Genomic DNA, 21,435 nt, shown 5'->3' on the forward strand with positions numbered 1-21,435 from the left:
CACCTTTTTATTTTCCTGTCTCGTTGATGATGCCTGTTGCTTTCTGTCACTCTCAGGAGTTCACCTCTCTGAGTTGTAATAATGTCATTCAAATGAAAAGGAAGAGCAGTCCTGTTTCCAAGACTACATCACAATTAAATGGCCATGTATAGGAAAATGGCTTGTGAAAGAGTGCACAATATCTATGTCAAAGAATATACATAATAAATAAAAGCAGATCTTTGTGGGCTTTGGATGTAGTGATTGCTTTTCACAGTTCCTGGGTGCTAATGAATTGCCTCGGATGATGCTGCATAAATGTAGTGGGATAAACACATCAGTAAAACACACAATCAGCTCTCCCTCAGACGTATATTTGTAGAGGATAATTAAGATTTCTATAATTAGCATGGCAACACACAATCAGCTCTCCCTCAGACGTATATTTGTAGAGGATAATTAAGATTTCTATAATTAGCATGGCAAGTTTATTGTTACTCATTTTTTACTGCGAGATGCAGACAAATGAATTTTAATCACATTTTTGATACATACAGCTGGAGATGATAAAATATGTATGCCTTTGTTCATATCTGGAACATTTCAGTATGAGCTGACAAATTAATCCTCTTTGCTTGTGTCACAATGTACTGAATATGTAGGTTGTCTTAGTTTGCTTTCTCTACTCCGATACACACTACGACCAAAAGCAACTGAGTTGTTATTGGACTTAGATGTCATGGTCACAATTGCTGACTGAGGAACTCAGAATGGGAGCCCAGGAATGTAACCTACAGCCAGGCACTGGAGCCGACACAATGAAGAAGCACTATCTACTGTCTTGCTTTCCATTTCTTCTTCAATTTACTTTCTCTCACTCTTTTTTAAATACCCACTTTCACACACACACACACACACACACACACACATGCGTGCGTGCACACACACATACACAGGTAGCACATACGGGCTTACACACATACAAACCCTCACTAGGTGACTTTTATATGTAGTTTAATTTTAGAGTTGAGCAAAGCTGTTTAAAACTGATGTGTTTCAATACAATTTCTGCCCTGCTTTTTAAATACCAACAATCATATATCATTTCTAATGATTTAGAAATAGAAAGAAAACAAAAATGTTAAGATATAATAATTTTTGAACATGTATGTTATTCTCAACTTATTTCACTCAATTATATCTTTTCTTTAAAAATGGGTTAAATTGCATATATAAGTATATTGATCTTTTAACATATAAATTTAAAGAAAAACATTCTCATAAATGTTCACAGTGATGCCCAAACTGTGGTCTTGTATTTTTCAGAAAAATAATGAGCTATAATTAAGCATTTTACCCGTCAATTCTATGTCAGAGGTTTAAAACAACAGGGTCTCATGTGCACACAGTACCATGAAAGACATAGATATAGTTTCCGACCTCAAGACATATGTTTTAAAGCAAAGAAGCAACACAAAATTAACATTTACTAGATATGTGACATCATAAGATAAACTTGTTTGTTTTGAAGTTGAAAAAGTTGAACATGAGAAAGTATTTGCCCCCAAACAATTCTTTTTTATGTTAAGGAATCTAAAATAATGATTTTTGTTACAAGAAAAAATTCAACATTTCTATTCAAGCTGAATTTTGCAAACATGTGTGTGTGTGTGTGTGTGTGTGTGTGTGTGAATATATGCTTTTAGAGATTTAGATAAATATTTCATTTACACCTTAAAACTCTCTAAGATATGTAAGAAAATAATAGAAATTAACTGACTGACTCAGTCTTAACTGTTGGTATATAAATAATTACTTTATATATTATGTTTTTAATTAATAACTTTATTTTTTAGTGAAGTGCACATGTGTGTGACCTTGTCATTTTGTGCACGTGTGTGTGTAATTGCCTTAGAATCCAGGTGAAGATGCTAGATCTCCTGGATCTGGGATAAAAATGGTTGAGGGTTGCCAGATAAACCAGGAACTAACCACAGGTCCTTTAAAGCAACCATATGAGCTCTTAATCATTAATCTCTCAGCCCGACTCCTACCTACTGCAGTAAGTTTTATAACCACACTACATCTATTAAAAATCTGACATTATTTTATTAAGCAAACTGTAATTTTTCACGTGCTGATATTTCCCACTTTTAAAACTAGATTGTTTTAAAAATAAAAATTGTTGAAAGCATGTTTGGAAATCAATGGTTCTGAAGGAATAATAAACTAGACTGGCAACTCAGCCATACCTTGTGTCGTAATCTCATAAGAGGTTGGTAGGATTTAATGCCATATCCTGATTCTTTTGTTGGCCTTCCTTCGGACTCCAGGAAGATGAATCCAAGAATCAAAACAGCTGACCAGGACTTAAACATCCTTATTGTTTACCTGTCAAAATTAGAATTTTGAAAATCAAAGAAAATACTTTATATGATAAAGAAATATATCAAAAAATCAATATCATTAAGAAATCCTTACACATTGAATCAGAGCTCTCTGGTGTCTGACTATATAATAAACAGATACCTCTAATGAACACTACTCTCTTTTCATTAAAAAGACCAGTACTTTGTTAAAATCAGTCCCATAAAATATAAAATAAAAAAGTATGATTTGACAAAAAAACTCTGGAAAAGTTCAATAAAAGGTAGACTAAAAAGGTAAATAAACTATGATTACTACTCTAAATGTAGGTAATACAATTATAAATATACTTATAAACTTTAACTCCTCTTTAAGAATAAAGATTTCTAATATTTTAAGATTTTACTTATTTAGTATGTATACAGTGCTCTGTCTGTGTTTATGCCTACAGACAAGAAGAGAGCATCAGATCTCATTACACATGGTTGTGAGCCACCATATGGTTGCTGGAAATTGAACTCAGAACCTCTGGATTAATAAGCAATGCTTTTAACCACTGAACCATTTCTCTAGCCAAATATAGCAAGCCAAGAGTCAACATCAAACTAAATGGAGAAAAACTCACAGCAATCCCACTGAAATCAGGAACAAGACAAGGCTGCCCACTCTCCCCATATCTATTCAATATAGTTCTAGAGGACCTAGCTAGAACAATAAGACAAAACAGATTGATCAAGGGGATACAAATCAGAAAACAAGAAGTCAAACTCTCACTATTTGCTAATGACATAATAGTTTACATAAGAGACCCCAAATTTGTACCAAGGAACTTCTACAACTCATAAACACTTTCAGTAATGTATCAGGATACAAGATTAACTCAAAAAAATTCAGTAGCCCTTCTTTACACAGATGATAAAAGGGCTAAGAAAGAAATCAGAGAAACATCACCCTTCACAATAGTCACAAATAGATAAAATATCTCAGAGTAACTCTAACCAAACAAGTAAAAGACCTGTATGACAAGAACTTTAAATCTTTGAAGAAAGAAATTGAAGAAGACACCAGAAAATAAAAAGATCTGTCATGCTCTTGTGTACATAGAGTTAATATACTAAAATGGCAATCTTAATAAAAACAATCTACAGATTAAAAGCAATGCCTGTCAAAATTCCAGCAAAATTTTTCACAGACCTCGAGAGAATGGTACTCAATTTCATATGGAATGGCAAAAAACACAAGATAGCTAAAACAATCCTGTACAATAAAAGAACTTCTGGAGGCATCACATCCCTGACTTCAAACTCTGCTACAGAGCTACAGTACTGAAAACAGCCTGGTATTGACATAAAAACAGACAGGAAGACCAGTGGAACTAAATATTAATTCACACATGTATGAATATCTGATTTTTGACAAAGAAGCAAAAAATATAAAATGGAGAAAAGGCATATTTAACAAATGCTGCTGGCATAACTGGATATCAACATGTAGAGGAGTGAAAATAGACCCATATCTATCACCATGCACAAAACTCAAGTCCATATGGATCAAAGACCTCAACATAAAGCCAACCATACTGAACCTCATTGAAGAGAAAATGGAAAGTACAATTAAACACATAGGCACGGGAGACTCCTTCCTATGTATAAATCCAGTAGCACAGACACTTAGAGATACAATTAATAAATGGGACCTCCTGAAACTGAAAAGCTTCTGTAAAGCAAATGGCATAGTCAACAAGAAAAAACAGCAGTATACAGAATGGGAAAAGATATTCACAAACCCCACATCAGACTGAGTACTGATCTCCAAAATGCATAAAGAACTCAAGAAATTGGTCATCAAAATAGCAATAATCCAATTTAAAAAAAAATAGAGTACAGACCTAAACAGAGAACTCTCAACAGAGAAATCTAAAATGGCTGAAAGACACCTAAGGAAATGTTCAACATCCTTAGCCATCAGAGAAAGGCAAATCAAAACAACTCTGAGATTTCATCTTACACCTGTAAGAATGGCCAAGATCAAAAACACTTAAAGTTGCCCAGGTTCCATCAAATAAAATAGTGTAAAAAAAGTTTCCTCCTCAATATCCTCAACTTTAGAGTAATGTTCTGAAGGGAAATCTGCTTATATGAATCTCAAAATGCACAACTGAAAGAAGCAATTATAGAGACATACAAGGAGTGCAGGTAGTTCAAAAAAGATGCCAATAAATATCCCAATGAACTTAGAAAGAATAAACTTCTGACTAAAACCAAGACACAAGCACAAATGGTTAACTGATATAATGAAGACAGTTTACGATATGAAAAGTAAATTCAATAAAGAGAAACACTGAAAAATTCAAATGAAATGAATTTGTACATAAAAATTATAATAAATCAAATAAAAAACTGGGTTGAAATTCTTATCAAGAAAATACATTATATAAAATGCAGAATAGCAAAAGTTGAAGATAGAGGATAGGAATTAGTTTTTCATAGAAAATCGTAGATTTTTTTAAATGAAACCTTATGAAGATAAAATTCAGAAACTTTGGAAAACAATGAAAAGTCTGAACCCATGGGCACAAAAAGAGAATAATTCTAGATCAACAATGTAGAATATATGTTTTTACAATGAAGATGTTGCCTTTATCAGAGGAGTTTCCCATGACAGCAGGTAGCACTTAATTCAAGATCCCAAAATATTCAAAAAAAAAAATATGAGACGAAGTGATGGTTGCATGTTCTGCCCAAATGGGACGGTGTAATGTCCCCAATCTAACCCTTTTTTTTTACTTTTTTGTAAATTTTTATAGTTCTTTGAGAGTTTTGGGTTTCATACAATATGTTTTGATATTATTCTTTTTTTCAAGAATATTAAACTGGATTTATTTCACTAGCACTTTTTTTCTTTTTTCTTTTTTATTATTATTATAATTAAAAATTTTCACCTCCTCCCCTCCTCCTGTTTCCCTCTCCCTCCCCCTCCCCCGCTTCTCCTCCCTCCCCAGTCCAAAGAGCAGTCAGGGTTCCCTGCCCTGTGGGAAGTCCAAGGTCCACCCCACTCCATTCAGGCCCGATCTAACTCTTAGAGAACATTGTGGAAGAAGTGGTAGAAACAAGGTAATACTCAGAAGATAGGAAGATGGGCTATGGAATTGCATCTTCTTAGAATGATACAGGCATTTCAAAATGTAACTCTGTTCAAGGAACATAGCAAAAAACGAAGTGGGAAGCTTATAAGAACGAGGGATGGATCTACAACACAACGGTGTCTCTAAGAAGGAACATGGCCATTGCACTCAAGAACTTTAGTATTCATTGCTATCAACATTTCAACCTGGAAGAGGCTTTTATAATGTCATTTACTTTCGTGGTATAGCCACAGATACAGTCTTTCTTTGACTGAATAATTTAACACCTATGCTAATTTACTACAGAAGTAACTCCAATTAATCATAGTGGGTTACACAGAAAATGATGATCACGTGGAAGTAGGAGATGAACTTGTTGAAAAGAATCGTGTCAAAGGGAGGGGGTGGAGTGAGGGTTTCTATTGCTGTCATGATAAATGATGGCAAAAGCAACTTTAAGAGGAAAGGATTTACTTGATTGTCATATCATAGTCCATTGAGAAAAGTGAAGACAGGAACTCAAACAAAACAGGGAACTGGAGATAGGACATGGTGTATGGGATATGGAGTGGTGTTGCTTACTGGATTGCTCTGTATGCCTTGTTCAATCTGCTTTCTTACAGAATCAAGGACCACCAGCCTAGAGAAGTCATCACGCACAGTAGCCTGAGCCCTCCCACATCCATCACTAATTGATAAAATGCCCTACAGCCGCTTCTTATGTAGGTAATTGTCTCAGTTGGGATTTCCATATCTCAGATGACTCCAGCATGCATCACATTGACATGAAACTAACCAGCGCAGGTAGGAAGGATGAAATTTTCTAAAGTTAATTATAAAATATTGTAATTGTCAAATAATCTAAAATGGGGAAAATGCCAAAAAATACAGGAGAAAATATTTCCTTGCAAGTATAAGACACAGCGGGCCATGTTTTTATGGAGGTAACATCTAGGTCCGTTACTTTGCTTCAAAATTCAAATTTGTACGATTTGGATTTATTTATACTTCTCCAGAACTTCATTTTGAAAATTGTGTAAAACAAATAAAATAGGTCTTCTATAGAATAGGAAAAACAATATATAATTTAAGATATTAAAGGAATTGTTCTATTATATCTGTGATTGGAGAAAAGCTGTCAAATGATGGAAAACTGGTAATCTCATCAGATGTGGCAGTCAGGGAAAGTGGTTTTCAGACCTAGCTATGGTGATTTCAGCTGCTTCTCTCTCCATTGTTGTAGGGGGCTGCTAGTTTGTTCCCACTGCTGAGCCCCAAAATAACCGCACAGAAACTGTATTAATTAAATCACTGCTTGGCCCATTAGGTCTATCTTCTTATTGGCTAACACTTACATCTTAATTTAACCCATTTCTATTAGTCTGTGCAGTGCCACATGGTTGTGGCTTAACTGCAAGGTTTCAACTTGTCTGTTCCCAGTAGGAGCTATATGACGTCTTTCTCTCAGCATTCAGTATAGTTTTCCCTCCATAGCTTTATTTAACCCTATCACAGGCCAAGGCAGATTCTTTATTAACCAATGGTATTCACAGCATACAGAGGGGACTCCCACATCACTTCATCAAAGCACCTCTTAACACTGCCTTGGGAAAAAGGTAAAGTTTCAAGGAGCTGGCATCAGTACCTCCATTTGGTCTCTGACAATGTCACACCAGCCTTGGTGACCTCTGTTGACATTTTCTACAACTCCTTTAACTGGTTGCTTATTCCAGGCAGGTTATCATTCCATTCAAGTAAAAATAAAAGTGGATTGGTAGTATCGACAGTGTGCCCAGGAACTTCATCTTGGTCAAATCTTTGCTGTACTCTAAAGCAGGAAGGAAGACTACTGGATCACTAAGACCTTCTCCCTTACTGGATTCTAGAATTCTGTGAGTCAGAGGGCTTGCCCCTGTGAGTCTCGGTGTATAATTCAAGTTGAGCCATTGGTCTAATTATCTACGCTGACACATCGCTTCTGAGTAGACTCATAGACGTGTGCAAGTATATGGTTGAAAGGACTTGTGATTATCTCTTTTTACAGTTTATCCTAAGGTGATTTATAATCTCTAGCATAATGTATACAAGGGAGTAACAAATAGGTTTCAGGACACAGGAAACTGGAATTCACCAAGTACATACTAGAAAGAAATAATAACCATGTTCTTGGTTTTTATAGATCACATAATCCACATATAAGATGGGAAAGAATGTGTCTGAAGAAGAAAGAAAATTCAAAGATGAATTTACAGATATGTTTAATCCAAATAGAAGGTTAAATAGTTCTAGAAGTTAAAGAAATTTAGGATAGTAAAAAGGCTATTTTAGGAAAAATGATAAATGAAAATTTTATTGCAATAGAATAACTCGAAATCACAACCCTTGTCAATGTTTGATACTCTGTGTAATAACTGACTTAGTTTTTCATCTGTATTTAAATGAAAAATTAACTCAGAGACAGGAATTTTATTTATTTATGTGAATTAGAGAAGAAGTTAACACAGGGTATATGTTCAGTAAATATATTTGAATAAATAAATGGATAGTGATTAGTAATTAATTTAAAATCCATTAAGGGGCTTAATATTCTTCACTTCATTGAAAACATTTGTTTAGGTTGACAGTGAATCCAGCTAAGAACTGAGTTGCTGCACTTGTAAGATTTTTTTTTTTCATTGCGGCACACAAAACAAGACTTTCTGTAGGAGGTTCCTTTGAAGGACTCCCTTCCCAGGGCAAACAGGTTTTCTTCTTTGGCACATTTATAAATTTAAAAAAAAAGAAAAGAAAACATTCCTTGCATACGGTAGGCAAGCTCTTGTTGTACCATTCTCATCATTCTGCCAACCTTAATCTCACGCGGACATGCTGAACTCTATGCAGTCCTGCAATTTAGAGCCCGTCTAAAAAGTGCTGGGACGTTCTTCAAAGAACCCAGTCTTATGAAGCGACATGCATTCACCCTTTAGGCGGTGGAGTCTCGTAGAAAAGATATGCATTCCACAGCGTCTCACCTGCTTCAGACATTCAGACCACCCAACGTCATCAAAAGCAAAAGCTACTTAGCGAGCTAAGAATCTCTGCCTTCTCTGGGATAAGCAACAAGAGCAAACAGAAAGGGAAGTAGACCACATCTGTCCTACTAGACAGACGTCAGTGATACTGCACAGTATTTCATCCTTGAAATAACAGTGGGATAGTTTGATATTACTTCTCACACATAAGTTATATATAAAGAAGACATTTCTAGGTGATAAAATGCCCCAGTTAAGAAAGTTAGTTACTTTTCAAGGGTGCATGCATGACCCAAACTAAACTCAATGAAGTTTTACTCATGCTTCCGTTCTATAACTCTACTTTTTATTCACATGATAATGCTTCTGAAAAAGCCCCTTGCAAAAGAAAAATGTATTTCTCATTACAGAACACTTTGGAAAGGGGGTTTTCTTTTATACTAGCTGTGGATTTAGGTAAATGACAAAACAAGATACATCAGAAGGGCATAGCTTTGGGATTGTGTCCAAATAGGGTAGGGATTTGCTTGAGCCCATGTTGACAGAGCTTTTCTTGGTCTGAATTCCGTGTTATTTCCCATGATAATTGTCCAGATACTTTCCTTTGAAGTTTTCTGGGCTGAAAAATATAAACTGTTCAGTATGTCTTTTTCTCAGCATGTGAGAGTAGAAAAAAAAGATTTAATTTTGAGTAAAAAAATATAATTTTTTTAATCCCACTATTTTTTCTATTCAAAAATTTACACTTCCTTCCCTCCTCCCATTCTCATCCTGTTTCAGTGGATGGACCAACCCCTTTATTCCACGTTCAAAACATGAATATTTACTCCAAGGACAGCTTAATCATTAAGTTAAACAAAACTGTCCCAATTACAGTTGATTATACCTTTCAATAAACAGATTTATTAGAAACTGAAAAGAAAAAGGGAGCTAAATTTGGATTATAATATTCATTGCTGTTTTAAAGACAGACTGTATGGTAAATGCACAGTCATTTAAGTTTGTACTAAGGAAAAGCATTTTTGTTGACTACTGTTAATGTGTTTACAAAGGTATGAGAACTCTGACAAATAAAATTCGTGAAAATATTGTGTTATTAAAAGCACGTGATGTGATAAATGTTTGTTTTCTCCAAACAATTAACAAATTTTACAAGGATAGAGAAATGGCACAGAGGTGAAAAGCAATTAATTCACAAAACCGACAACATAAGCTTGGTTCCTGGAACACACAAGGATAGAAGGAGAAAAATGACTCCACAGAGCTGTCTTTTGACCTCCACATGTGCACTATGGCACATGTACCCAGAAACATCAATGATAGTCATAAATAAAAAATGATTACAAATAGATAGATGATAGATAGATAGATAGATAGATAGATAGATAGATAGATAGATAGATAGATGTGGATGGATAGATATATAGATGGATGGATAAGTATATATGTGTAGCTAGGTTAATTCATGCAATTAAATTCAAATGATATAGTTTATTAGGAAAAGATCAAAATTTAATCAAGAGTAACATTGTTCAACACAGAACATGATATCAGTTAGCAGAAATGACATGCAATCCTTACTTCCACACATGAGTGAAATGATAGTCAGTAAGGAGAGTGCATATATCCATCACACAAAGTGGGTCTAGTGGACCTACCTATTCTGATTTTGGAACCCCACTACTCAAATGCACCAACTAACAAGTACCATTTACTCTGTAAAGACTCAAAGGAAATATCGAAATGCCTATTAAGGGCATTGCTTAAAATCTACACAACTCTGCAATCATAAAGCCATTCAAATTCACAGGCTTCTATCAGTCTTATATTATAAATTAAATGACTGAGCTCATTGCATATTTTCCCCATGGGAGATTTTAACAGATTGAAATAATAAAACACAAATTAATCAAACTAGCCATAAATGGCTTTGTTTCATTGATAGAAAGATGATGATGATGGTAGACAGACAGACGGATTGATTGATCGATAGGTAGGTAGAGAATGCATAGACGATGGATGTTTAAATAACTATATACACATATACATATGTGTTGATAGACATACATATATGTGTTATTATGTAGAAATGTACTAAGTTACACACAACTAGATATGGTTCAAATTGTAATTTGAAGCCCTCAGAGACAACTGTTAAACAAAATGAAATTTTGTATTTAACTAAATTAATAAAGAAAATTTTAAGTCTGGATAATCTTGAAACATACTGTAGCTTCATATTATATATAGTAAAGTCTCACTTTGGGTAGTTTTATACAAAACAAAAGACAATGACTCATTAACTGTTTCTCAGAAGAGGTCCTCAGGCTTCTCTTTGATTTCAACCGTAATTGGATCATTAAAATAAAATATATTTAGCCTCAAATGAAATTAATTCTAATGATGGAGCAGCAAATTTCTTGCCTTGAACACACAAGGCCTGAATTTGGTCGACAGTACTGAAAGTAACTCTGTATATCTACTTTTAAAGGATTTTCAGTTGACAGTCTTAAAAATAGGCTTTATTTAACTTGTTATGTACCTTATTAAAACAACTGTAATGGGTTTGATCTTTATAATAAAAAAAAAAACTTGGTGATTTTTCAAAGGTGGTTTAAGTTTGACATTGTTGGTTTAAGATATGCTACATGTTAATACAAAATGGTTGAGTAAAATACATGTCAACATGGGTCCAAGGCAAGGTGGCACATGTCAGTGTTCTGCCAGTAAACCTTGCTCTAGAATAATGACTCACTTACCTGTGACAGTGGACAGAAGAAACTATTCTGATTTTGTAAGAAATTTAATTCATGCATTTAAATTTCTCTATTCTAATTTCCTTTCACACATGTTTGAATTTAAGCCATTCATTCTTGCTGTAGAAAAACTGAAGAGGCTTCTTCATAAATATGTTCCATTTCTGGTCAAATGCCCACACTACTTAGCAGAAACTGACGGTAGGGCAAAAGGTGAGAGAGCTTGAATCTAAGCAGCTTGTCTAAAACTGGCCTTGATGGTCTCACTAGCTGATAACTACCCCGCATACTTGTCTATCTCCCTTCATATTCACTATCCTATTGACGCCTTAAATTACATTATGTTCCCATGGTTCCCATGTCCAAGCCAAGCCTCTTCTTGTAGTCCTCTTTGGCATTTTCCTCTATCCATCTCTTATTTTAAGGTGAAAACTGATGAAAACATAGTGTAGTCAGAACATTTGTCAGTATTTTTCTTTCACATTTTATTCTTAAAAGAAAACTATGAGAAATGAAGTGAAAGTAGAGAGAAAGTCTTTGTCTCTTTGCAGAATAGATCCAAAGCAGACATTATCATGCAAATTAGAACTTCCCATTCAAACGACCGCCGCTATATATTTTCTCCAGCACAGTGTGGTTCTACCTCATTGAGCATCTCACATGTACTCTGTGGGAAAGAGTTATTGCCCTACTTTGTATCTGAGCTGCATTCAGATGTGCTTGATATGGTATGAAAAATGATGTTTTAAGAGTTGTAAAATAATATATCATATGACCTTGAAAATCTTGCCTTGATTAAAGAAACGAAGAAATCATTACAGCCCTTCTCTTCTGTATCCATTGCTTTTGACCATGATTAGCACTTAAGATGCAAATTAAGGAGGAATACAGCTCTTAGGACTGACTTTGCTTGAAATCCCAAAGGTGCTGTGTTACACATTCTATTTGCTATTAAAGAATCACTGCCATTCTGTCAAAGTCAGATTTCAGCCCAACCTGTATAATAGCAAAACCTCTTACAACCTGTGCTCCTTAAGTCTAGGACAGTGTTTATTATCAAAGAAAAAAATGTCAAGAGTTTTACGGTGAAGTGCTACACAGGGAACTACTTAATTTTCTCTCTATTTAAATCTAAATGTCATGGGGAAAATGGCCTAATCACGGACATTAGGAGAGTTTCAGAGGCATTTGAGGTTATTCTCAAGAACCTGTAGGGATTATAAGAAGGGAGTTGAGAGCTAGTGGTGGTCATTACCAAAGTATTTCCTAGATTTCCTAAAGACGTGAGTGTGTCAGCTGTGCAAGCAAAGGGAGAAGATAATGAAGATGCTCCACAGTGAGGTGTCCTATGTCACACTTCTAGTGTGACATAAAGGGTCATGTGGAAAGTAAAGAAGAAACCAGCCCTGGGAGGAACCAGCCAAGTCAGCAGAAGCTTTGAGTGCATTCTTAATACTCTGAATAAAGCAGGCTAGAGTAACTGAAAATTTCAAATATAAAGGCCAACACATCACCACCAACCTCTAGAGCTATTGTCTTCGTGCCAAGTATTTCTGTGGCCAACAGCAGCGAGTTGTGAAGAACACGTCATGAGCAACTGTCACTGCAATAGGTGATGGTTTTCAACAAGCAAAGCTACTTTATTTCATACCATTTTTTTGATTAATTCTATATTAAATCACAGGAAAAATCATGTTAAGTTTGAAAAAATTAAAAACTAAAACAGGGATCTGGAGAGATGGCTCAGTGCTTGAGAGCACTGGATGTTCTTCCAGAGGACTCAGGTTCAGTTCCCAGCACCCACACAACAGCCCACAACTGTGTGCAACTCCAGCCCCAGAGGATTTGACACCCTCACACAGACATATATATATATATATATGTGTGTGTGTGTGTGTGTGTGTGTGTGTGTGTGTGTGTGTGTGTGTGTGTAAAACCACCAATGTACATAAAGTAAAATAAAACAGGATGGAGACATGACTCAGCCATTCAGGGTGCTTGCTACTCTCTCAGAAGACATGAGTTCAATCTCCTGTACCCAAATTGGATTGCTCACAGTGGCCCTAAGTGCAACACCAGAAAATTTGTCATCTTCTGTCCTCCATGGCTATCCACATGAATGAGTCCTGTACACACAGACACATATACATGCAGAAAATATTTCATGTGTGTTCAGTCTATATCCAGTAACCGGTTTCTAAGTGGCATATTGCTATGCTTTGCACAAGTGCCCTCAACCCAAGATTCCATATTATAGGAGTAAGCAAGCATTTCTGTCAAGAAGTCATACTTTCCATCAACATTCCTGCAAGGATGAATAACTGAGTAAAACTTAAAAACCTATGACGTTAGAATGTTACAGATCCAATGTCTACTTAGAATTCATACTGGTCTGTCTTTAGTTGTCCAAATAGCTGTCCTTTGCCTACTTCTGTGCTTAACCTAACCTCATGTGACTAACAGATAAAACCATTTGGAATTTATTTACTTAACATAACCCTAATTTCAATCAACTAAAATGCTAAAAATATCATCAGACAGCATTTATTGACTATAGCTGACATTTCCCTTGATTTGTTATTACCCATCTAATTAATGTTTTCACCAATATATTTGAAACAAGTCTTGTATGACTGTCCTTGTATATTACTGAAAAAAAAACTTTATCAACATGTTATGACATGGAATGTAAAGTGATCTAAATCTGTGTTCTCAGACCATGGTCATGCTTGGCTTCAGAATAAACTATCTCTTATCCCCTTTGAGATGAGAGCTGAAATTTTTGGCAGCACGGGGTTTGCTCCAGGAGCATAGTATCAGAATGTGTTCTCTCCCATTAACATATGAGATCTATTGCAGGTACTGAGCCCATGGAGGCTTTCCTCAATAGGAACTGTAAGGACTAGGCTCTTTCACTGACTCTCCTAGGTTTAACATGAGATGCTTGGGCAGTGTGTGCACTATCACTAATACCATGCTCCATCAAGGGGGATGGAATGAAGTTTTTTTTATTATTATAATTAAGTTAGTTGTTGCAGGTGCAGGTACTTCCTTGTAGTAATGCAAACCTGACTATCTATGTTTCAAGCAACGTGTTTGAAAAGTGCTCTGATCTACAACTTTCTTTGTTCTGCTACTAAAAAAAAAATGTCAAACTGTTAAGATTTAAGAACATGTGATTTGAGGTAGCCTAAATCTGTGTTTTCAGGTTATGGTGATTCATACTTGGTTTCAGAATAACTCTTAACCTCTGCCCTACTCAGACTTAAGATGAGACCTGCGAATTCACCACATATCAAAGCGTGACCATGAACTTCTGGTCCTCCAGCCTCTGCCTCCCTATATAAAGGATTATAGGTGTGTGCACCAGTTATCTTACTTCGGGGCCTTTTGTCTGCGAGGTCCCTGACCAGCAAGGGGACCTGAGCCTGTACCAGACGATCCATCGGAGGGGTGAGTGTGTTCCTGACCCATGGCAGAAGCCCAGGAATCTGAGCACAGACATTCCTCAACCCCCTAAACTTCTGGGTCAGTCTGCAGGGGCTTCTCTCTCCTGCCACTGCCCCTCTCTTCCTATCCCATCCTAGCTTGTGCCCAGGCTCCCCCTCCCCTCTTCCTCCCTTCTTTGGGGCCATAAGATCTCCCAGCTCATCCTGTTTGGGCGCTGGTGGGACAGGGTGGTGAGTGGAGCACAGTCCCTGTGCTGAGGACAACCTTTCAGACAGGTGAGTGAGTACCATCCCGGGATGGGGCAGAACATCCTGGAAAGGAGCACTGGGCCCCTTTAGCTCCTGCTGCAGGGGCTTCTCTGTTCCACACTTCCCTGCCCACTGCTCACCACCCCCCACCCCAAGCCTGCCCTACTGTCTGTGAGGTCCTTGGCCCAAGAACAGGTCCTGCTCCTTCACTGAGGCTACCCACCCAGAGGGGTGAGTGCACACCCACCCTGGAGGGAACTGCAGGGCACCTCCAGCTCCTGCTGCAGGGGCTTCTTGGCTCTGCACAACTCTCCCCTCCCCCTCGAGTCCTTCCTTTTGTCTGCGGGGTCCTTAGACCTCCAAGAGTCCTGTCCATGTGATGAGGACAGTTCCTGCTCCTGCACTGAAGAGATCCACCCAGAGTCAGTCACAGCAAAGGTTGGACCAAGACACCAAGACTCTCCTGGCTGCATTTGAAAGTAGAGATGGGCAGGTGCCAATGCAAGAATTCCTCTAACAACCTGAAAGGCAACATGACATCACCAGAATCCAGGGATCACGAAACAAGAAGAATTGAACACCCTACTCCAGAAGAAATAGAAGAAATCGACTTTAAACGGAACTATATGAAAATAATAGAGGAACTTAAACAGGAGGTGAAAAACTGCTGTAAAGAAATGGAGATAACAAACAAAAAGGTAGATGAAATGAATAAATCTCTCAAAGATACCCAAGAAAAACAAGAAATCCAAGAAAAAGCAATCAAACAGGTGAGGGAAACAGTTCAAGACTTGAAAAATGAAATGGAGGTAATGAAGAAAACACAAACCAAGGGAAGGCTGGATATGGAAATTTTGGGTGAACAAATGGGAACTGCAGAGACAAATATTACCAACAGAATACAAGAGATAGAAGAAAAAATCTCAGACACTGAAGATACTGTAGAGGAAATAAACTCACTGATTAAAGAACAAAACAAATCCAACAAATTCTTAACACAAAACATCCAGGAAATCTGGGACACCGTGAAAAGACCAAACCTAAGAATAATAGGTGTAAAAGGAGAAGATTTATAGCTCAAAGGCCCAGAAAATATATTCACCAAAAATATTGAAGAAAACTTTCCCAACCTAAAGAAGGATATTTCTATGAAGGTACAAGAAGCATACAAAACACCAAATAGATTGGATCAAAAAAAAATCCCTTCACCATATAATAATCAAAACACAAAACAGGAATATGGTATGTACTCACTCATAAGTGAATTCTAGCCATAATTAAAGGACATTGAGCCTATAATTCGTGATCCTAGAGAAGCTAATAAGAAGGTGAACCCAAAGAAAATCATATAGTTAACCTCCTAGATACTGGAAGTAGACAAGGATGCCAGGCAAAACTTGGGAAGTCAGGATCACAAGGGGTGCGTCCACCCACTGAGACAGTAGGACTGATCTAATGGGAGCTCACCAAGGCCAGCTGGACTGGGAGTGATGGAGCATGTGATCAAACTGGACACTCTGAATGTGGCTGGCAATGAGGCTGTCTGATAAGCCAAGGACAATGGCACTGGGTTTTTATTCTACTGCATGGACTGACTTTGTGGGAGCCTGGTTTGTTTGGATGCTCACCTTTATAGACCTGGATGGAGGGGGGAGGACCTTGAACTTCCCATGGGGCAGGGAACCTTGTCTGCTCTTAGGATGATGTAGGTGGGCCTTCTGTTATGTGTTATTTTCATTGGTTAATAAAGAGACTGCCTTGGCCCTCTGATAGGACAGAAAATTAGTAGGAGGAGTAAACAGAACAGAATGCTGGGAAGAGGGCAATGAGGAAGACCCCATGGAGTCAGTCACAGGTCAGACATGCTGAATCTTTCCCGGTAAGCCACCACCTCGTGGTGCTACACAGATTATTAGAGATGGGTTAATCAAGATGTGAGAGTTAGCCAGTAACTAACTCTCTAGAGATAATGGGCCAGGCAGTGTTTAAATAAATACAATTTGTGTGTTGTTATTTCCGGGGTTAACTAGCTAGCTGTGAGGGAGCTGAGCAGGATGAAAAGCAGGTTTTCCCGCAGCTCCTCACTACAGAGTGGCGCTCCAACGTGGTAACTAACTCCACGTAAAACCTAAGAGGGCTTAAAAAGGAGTTCTAGACACAAATATAGATTTTAACACAGCTTTTTGCTGTTCGCTAGGGTGTGCTGCAGAGAAATTTTCCTGACTCAGCATCCTCAGCAGGAAAAAACCTGTGCCGTTTTAAAACGAGGCTTCCTGGGCCCTGCCGCTGGTGCAAACTCCGGCTATGAAGCATTTCTGGGCCCAGACGTTTGTGTGCCCACTCAGGGTCAGGGAAGTCACTGCCCAGGGTGGGGAGGAGAAGCCAAGAATGAAAAGCAGGCCTGCCTGCAGCTCCTCACAACATTAGGACTAGAAAGGGAGGGGGCGGGGGGAGGAGGAGGGAAAAAGGAGGCGGGGAGGAGGTGGAAATTTTCAATAAATAAATAAATAAATTTTTAAAAATAGAACTGTTTCTAAAATATACAGAAAGCTAATGGCCAGCATTCCAAATTAATATCACCTATGGAAATATTGGCAGATATTTCACTAGAGAAATGGTGCGGGATTACTAAACATGTGCAACTCATTCATTATCATTAAGCATGATCACCTGTACAATTCACAAATAAACTGCTAAGTGATTATTATCAAATCCTTAAGAGAGTTAATATTTTAAGATATACGTTAGTAGTAGTAGTAGTAGTAGTAGTAGTAGTATTTGGTAGCAATCACTAATGGGAATAAATTTCCTGTTGAATTTGAATTAGATGATAACCTGGATATTAATCATACAAGGAACTAATAACAAGAACTCTAAATAAAAGCTATTGGCATATGCCAAACTCAGAGATTTTACATACATACATGCATACACACATGTCTGTATGTATGCATGTATGTATGTATGTAAATTTTTTGAAACAGTTTCTCTGAATAACTTTAGTGCCTGTCCTAAAACTATCTCTTTTTGACTAGACTCACCTTAAACTTAAAGAGATCTACCTGCCTCTGTCTCCCAAGTTCTGGGAACAAAGGCCTGCACCACCACCACCTGGCTATTTCTCTTAAGATAGTAAACAGTGCAGGGTGTGGTACCACAGGTGTTTAATCCCAGGGATGGGGGACACAGGCAGACTGATCTTTATGAGTTGTAGGCCAACCTGGTTCTAGAACAGAGTTAGTTCCAGGACAACCAGAAACCCTTGCCTTGAAAAACAAATAGAGAATAAATAGTGTCATAATAAACCAAAAAGTGATGTTTTGAATGAATCATTAAAAAGCTGAGGAGTCCATATAAGTTCAAAAATTAGTAAACAAAATTAGTGCTACTGCTAAACTAAATTTACTCTCTGGGTCACAGTGAGTAAATACTAATGTATCGATGATAAATGATTAGAAACAAGAAATAAAAATAATCTAGAAAACAGGAAAAAAAGAATTTTACTTTTAATGGATTTCTCAAGCATGTTTCTCTTACCTCAATATTTTGTCATATATAATAGAATGAATGATTAATATATCTTTTAAATTTGCTTAAATGTCTAGAGCTATTCTTGTCAAAACTTGATTTTTTTCTTTCAAAGGCACAAATTATTTATTTTATTTATTCTGACTTTCCTTAGTAAATTTTTATTCTTTTTAGATCATAGTCCTTTTTCAAAACAATTTGGATATGTCTAATTTTTGTGTCTGCTGACCTTTTCTGAATTCTATTTTTGTGGTATGAATTTGTCTTACTTGCTTATTCATTTGTTTGTCTGGGAAATTGTGGAAGGGCCATGCGCCTCTGTGCCTGACAGTCAGGTGTTTTTCCGTGGTTGCCTTTCTCCCCTTCTGGGGGTCTCTGCCATGTGGCCACGCTGAGTACCTCAGGGGCTGTGCCTGGGCTCAGCCTGCCTGTTTAAAACCTGCTATGTTTGCTTTATCAATCTTGTTCAACACAAATGTCATCTGAGTGAGGAGATACCTTTCTCCTTAGATGAAATGAACACAAGCGCTGGACTTGTATTTGAACAGTTTCATTGTAGCCTCCTCCAAGGAAAGGCATACAAAGTTTTCATTCTCATTTTCTCAAAGGCTGTCACATGGAACACTGCTGTGCCGACCTCCCCATAAATCCTCAGCTGTTGTCAGCTGCTCTGGCTTCCTCAGAAATTATGTTCCTACTATTCATTTTCTGTGATTCGTCTGTCATTATTTTATCTTTTTATTTTGCTACAGCCTCAAAGGATTAACAAAATTATTAGAATATTTTTAAGTCACACTTTCGCTCTACGAGATATGTGAGCATACTGTACTTTGATTGACAAAATATAAGATCTTTTTTAAATTTTTTATTCATTTTGCATACCAACCACAGTTCCCCCTCCAATTCCTCATCCTGATCCCCACCCCGAGCCTTCCCCCCTCAAGCCATCCCCCATTCCACTCCTCAGAAAGGGTAAGGCCTCCCATGAAGAGTCACTAAAGACTGGTATATTGTTGAGGCAAGCAAGACTCAGCCACTCCCTGCTGCTTTAAGGCTGAGCAAGGCATCCCACCATAGAAAATGGGCTCCAAAAAGTCACTTCATGCACCAGGGATAGATCCTGGTCCCACTGTCAAAGGCCCCTCAAACAGACCAAACGATGCAACTGTCATCCCCATGCAGAGGGCCTAGTTTGTTTCATGTCACCCTGCATGGGACAAAATATAAAATTGTTAAAGTAAATGCAAAAGATAATTGAAAAATATTGTGGAAAAGTACAAAGAAATTTGGTTACAATTACAAAATGCATACTTATATGTGGGAACAATTTGTTTCTTTGAATGTATTTTCAAAGATAAATCAATAGCATTTTTTAGTTGAAGATTCTTCTTTGAGACAAACGTTTATAATGGTCACAAATTTCTAGGATGAACTGAGAAGTGGAGGAGATGCTGTTAGGAACTGCTGAGGTGGCTAGGTCATGAAAAGGCAGCCTGCAGAATGAGACTGGTGCCCTTATAACTAAGATGCAAGAAAGTCTCCTTCACCTTCCACCATGGAAAGACACAGTGCGAAGCCTTCTCCTATGACAAAAAGTAGGATGACACAGAAACCTAGTTGGTCTTTATACTCAGAAGTACTATTTCTACCATCTCTTCTCTCCCCATGTTAGCAGCGCTGACACACTGAGATAGAGCCCATCTAAACAGCATGCAAGGTGCCATAAAAGCTGTAGAGAATATCCAGAGTAAGCAGACAGACAGATATGCTGGCATTTTCTTAGCTAAGATCTTCTTAACAATATATTCCATCATTTATTATATCGTATTTATAAAGCATAATATTTTAAAAGGTGACAGGCACAGTTCAATCTTGTACAAAAGGAGAGTCATATTTTGGCAGTACGCTATCTCAAATTAAGTCTTACTACAGTCCTTCATTCTTCAAGATTACACACGTTTAGGCTTAATTAACCCACGTTTGTTAATGTGAAGATCTGAAAGTTTCACTAAGGTGAAAGTTTCACTCTTTATGCATAATGTTAACAATTTACTGAATATCATTTGTGCTTCAAGCTTTAACAATTTCTCTACATTTGGAATAAGTTTCTGTAAGCTACTATGTTATTTTGAAAAATAATACATATTTATTTAAACAGAAACCTTTGATTTTATACTTACACAGCAAGTTCCTAAGGTATAAAAATCTACTGAACACCCACTAATCAAAATTATCAAATGAATATTGCTTTCAGTTCGCCCTAGAAAAATGAAAGAAGCATTGTTGTGCATTAGAGAATTTTATATTTCCAATAATACAATACCAGAGCCTGGGTTAGTTAGATGAACAAAGAAATTTATTTTGCTCTATTACTCTGGGACACAACGGAGGGCTCCATTTCAGGATGGTTTTCTTGAAGGCAAAACCCTACAGTAACTCAACATCGTATAACAAGGGGAAAGGGGCACACGTGTGCATCCTGTATCTCTGTCTTCTTTTAATCTTGTCAGTATCCTGTAGGACTGCACTCTCATGACCTTATCAAACTTCATCCCTCCGCAGAGCTCCCCTCCCATCTCTATAACACAGAGTTGAATTATGCTTCTAACCTTTAACAGCTCAAAATGGGAACAACACTCTAACATGACTTTCAGAGGGCATGAACCATATTCAAATTATAGCTAACATATATCTATGAAATCTTTCAAAACCATCATGAATATGCTTTAGTAAGAAAGCATTCTAACTGATTTGTTTTGCCAACAGAATAAAATAGAAAAATAAAATGCTCTCATATTTGGCTTGACAATTAGTAAGGACAAAATTACCCGTTTTTATAAATTTACAATGCAAATTCTAACTAAAACTATGCAATTATCACAGATTTTCATATTCAATAACTTTGTATATAATTCTCAGAAATATAAAGACTAGAGGAGGTGTCAGTCAAACAAAATCATCTAATAAGG

At 37.0% G+C, this 21,435-nt stretch overlaps 1 protein-coding gene across 4 annotated transcripts in view; it reads right to left on the reverse strand.

Moving 5' to 3' along the window:
• The window catches only part of Fstl5 (follistatin like 5), a 501,743-nt gene that overhangs the window by 434,175 nt on the left and 46,133 nt on the right, over positions 1-21,435 (reverse strand). For all 4 annotated transcript variants that reach the window (XM_085682503.2, XM_085682502.2, XM_048424769.3 and 1 more), the window contains exon 2: positions 2,232-2,370. In XM_085682503.2, coding sequence (XP_085538629.2) covers positions 2,232-2,357 — 126 coding nt within the window. In that variant the 5' untranslated portion in view covers positions 2,358-2,370. The remainder of the gene's footprint in view (positions 1-2,231; positions 2,371-21,435) is intronic.

The sequence above is a fragment of the Myodes glareolus genome, chromosome 20, assembly GCF_982192425.1.
Source record: "Myodes glareolus chromosome 20, mMyoGla1.1, whole genome shotgun sequence".
Classification (NCBI taxonomy): domain Eukaryota; kingdom Metazoa; phylum Chordata; class Mammalia; order Rodentia; family Cricetidae; genus Myodes; species Myodes glareolus.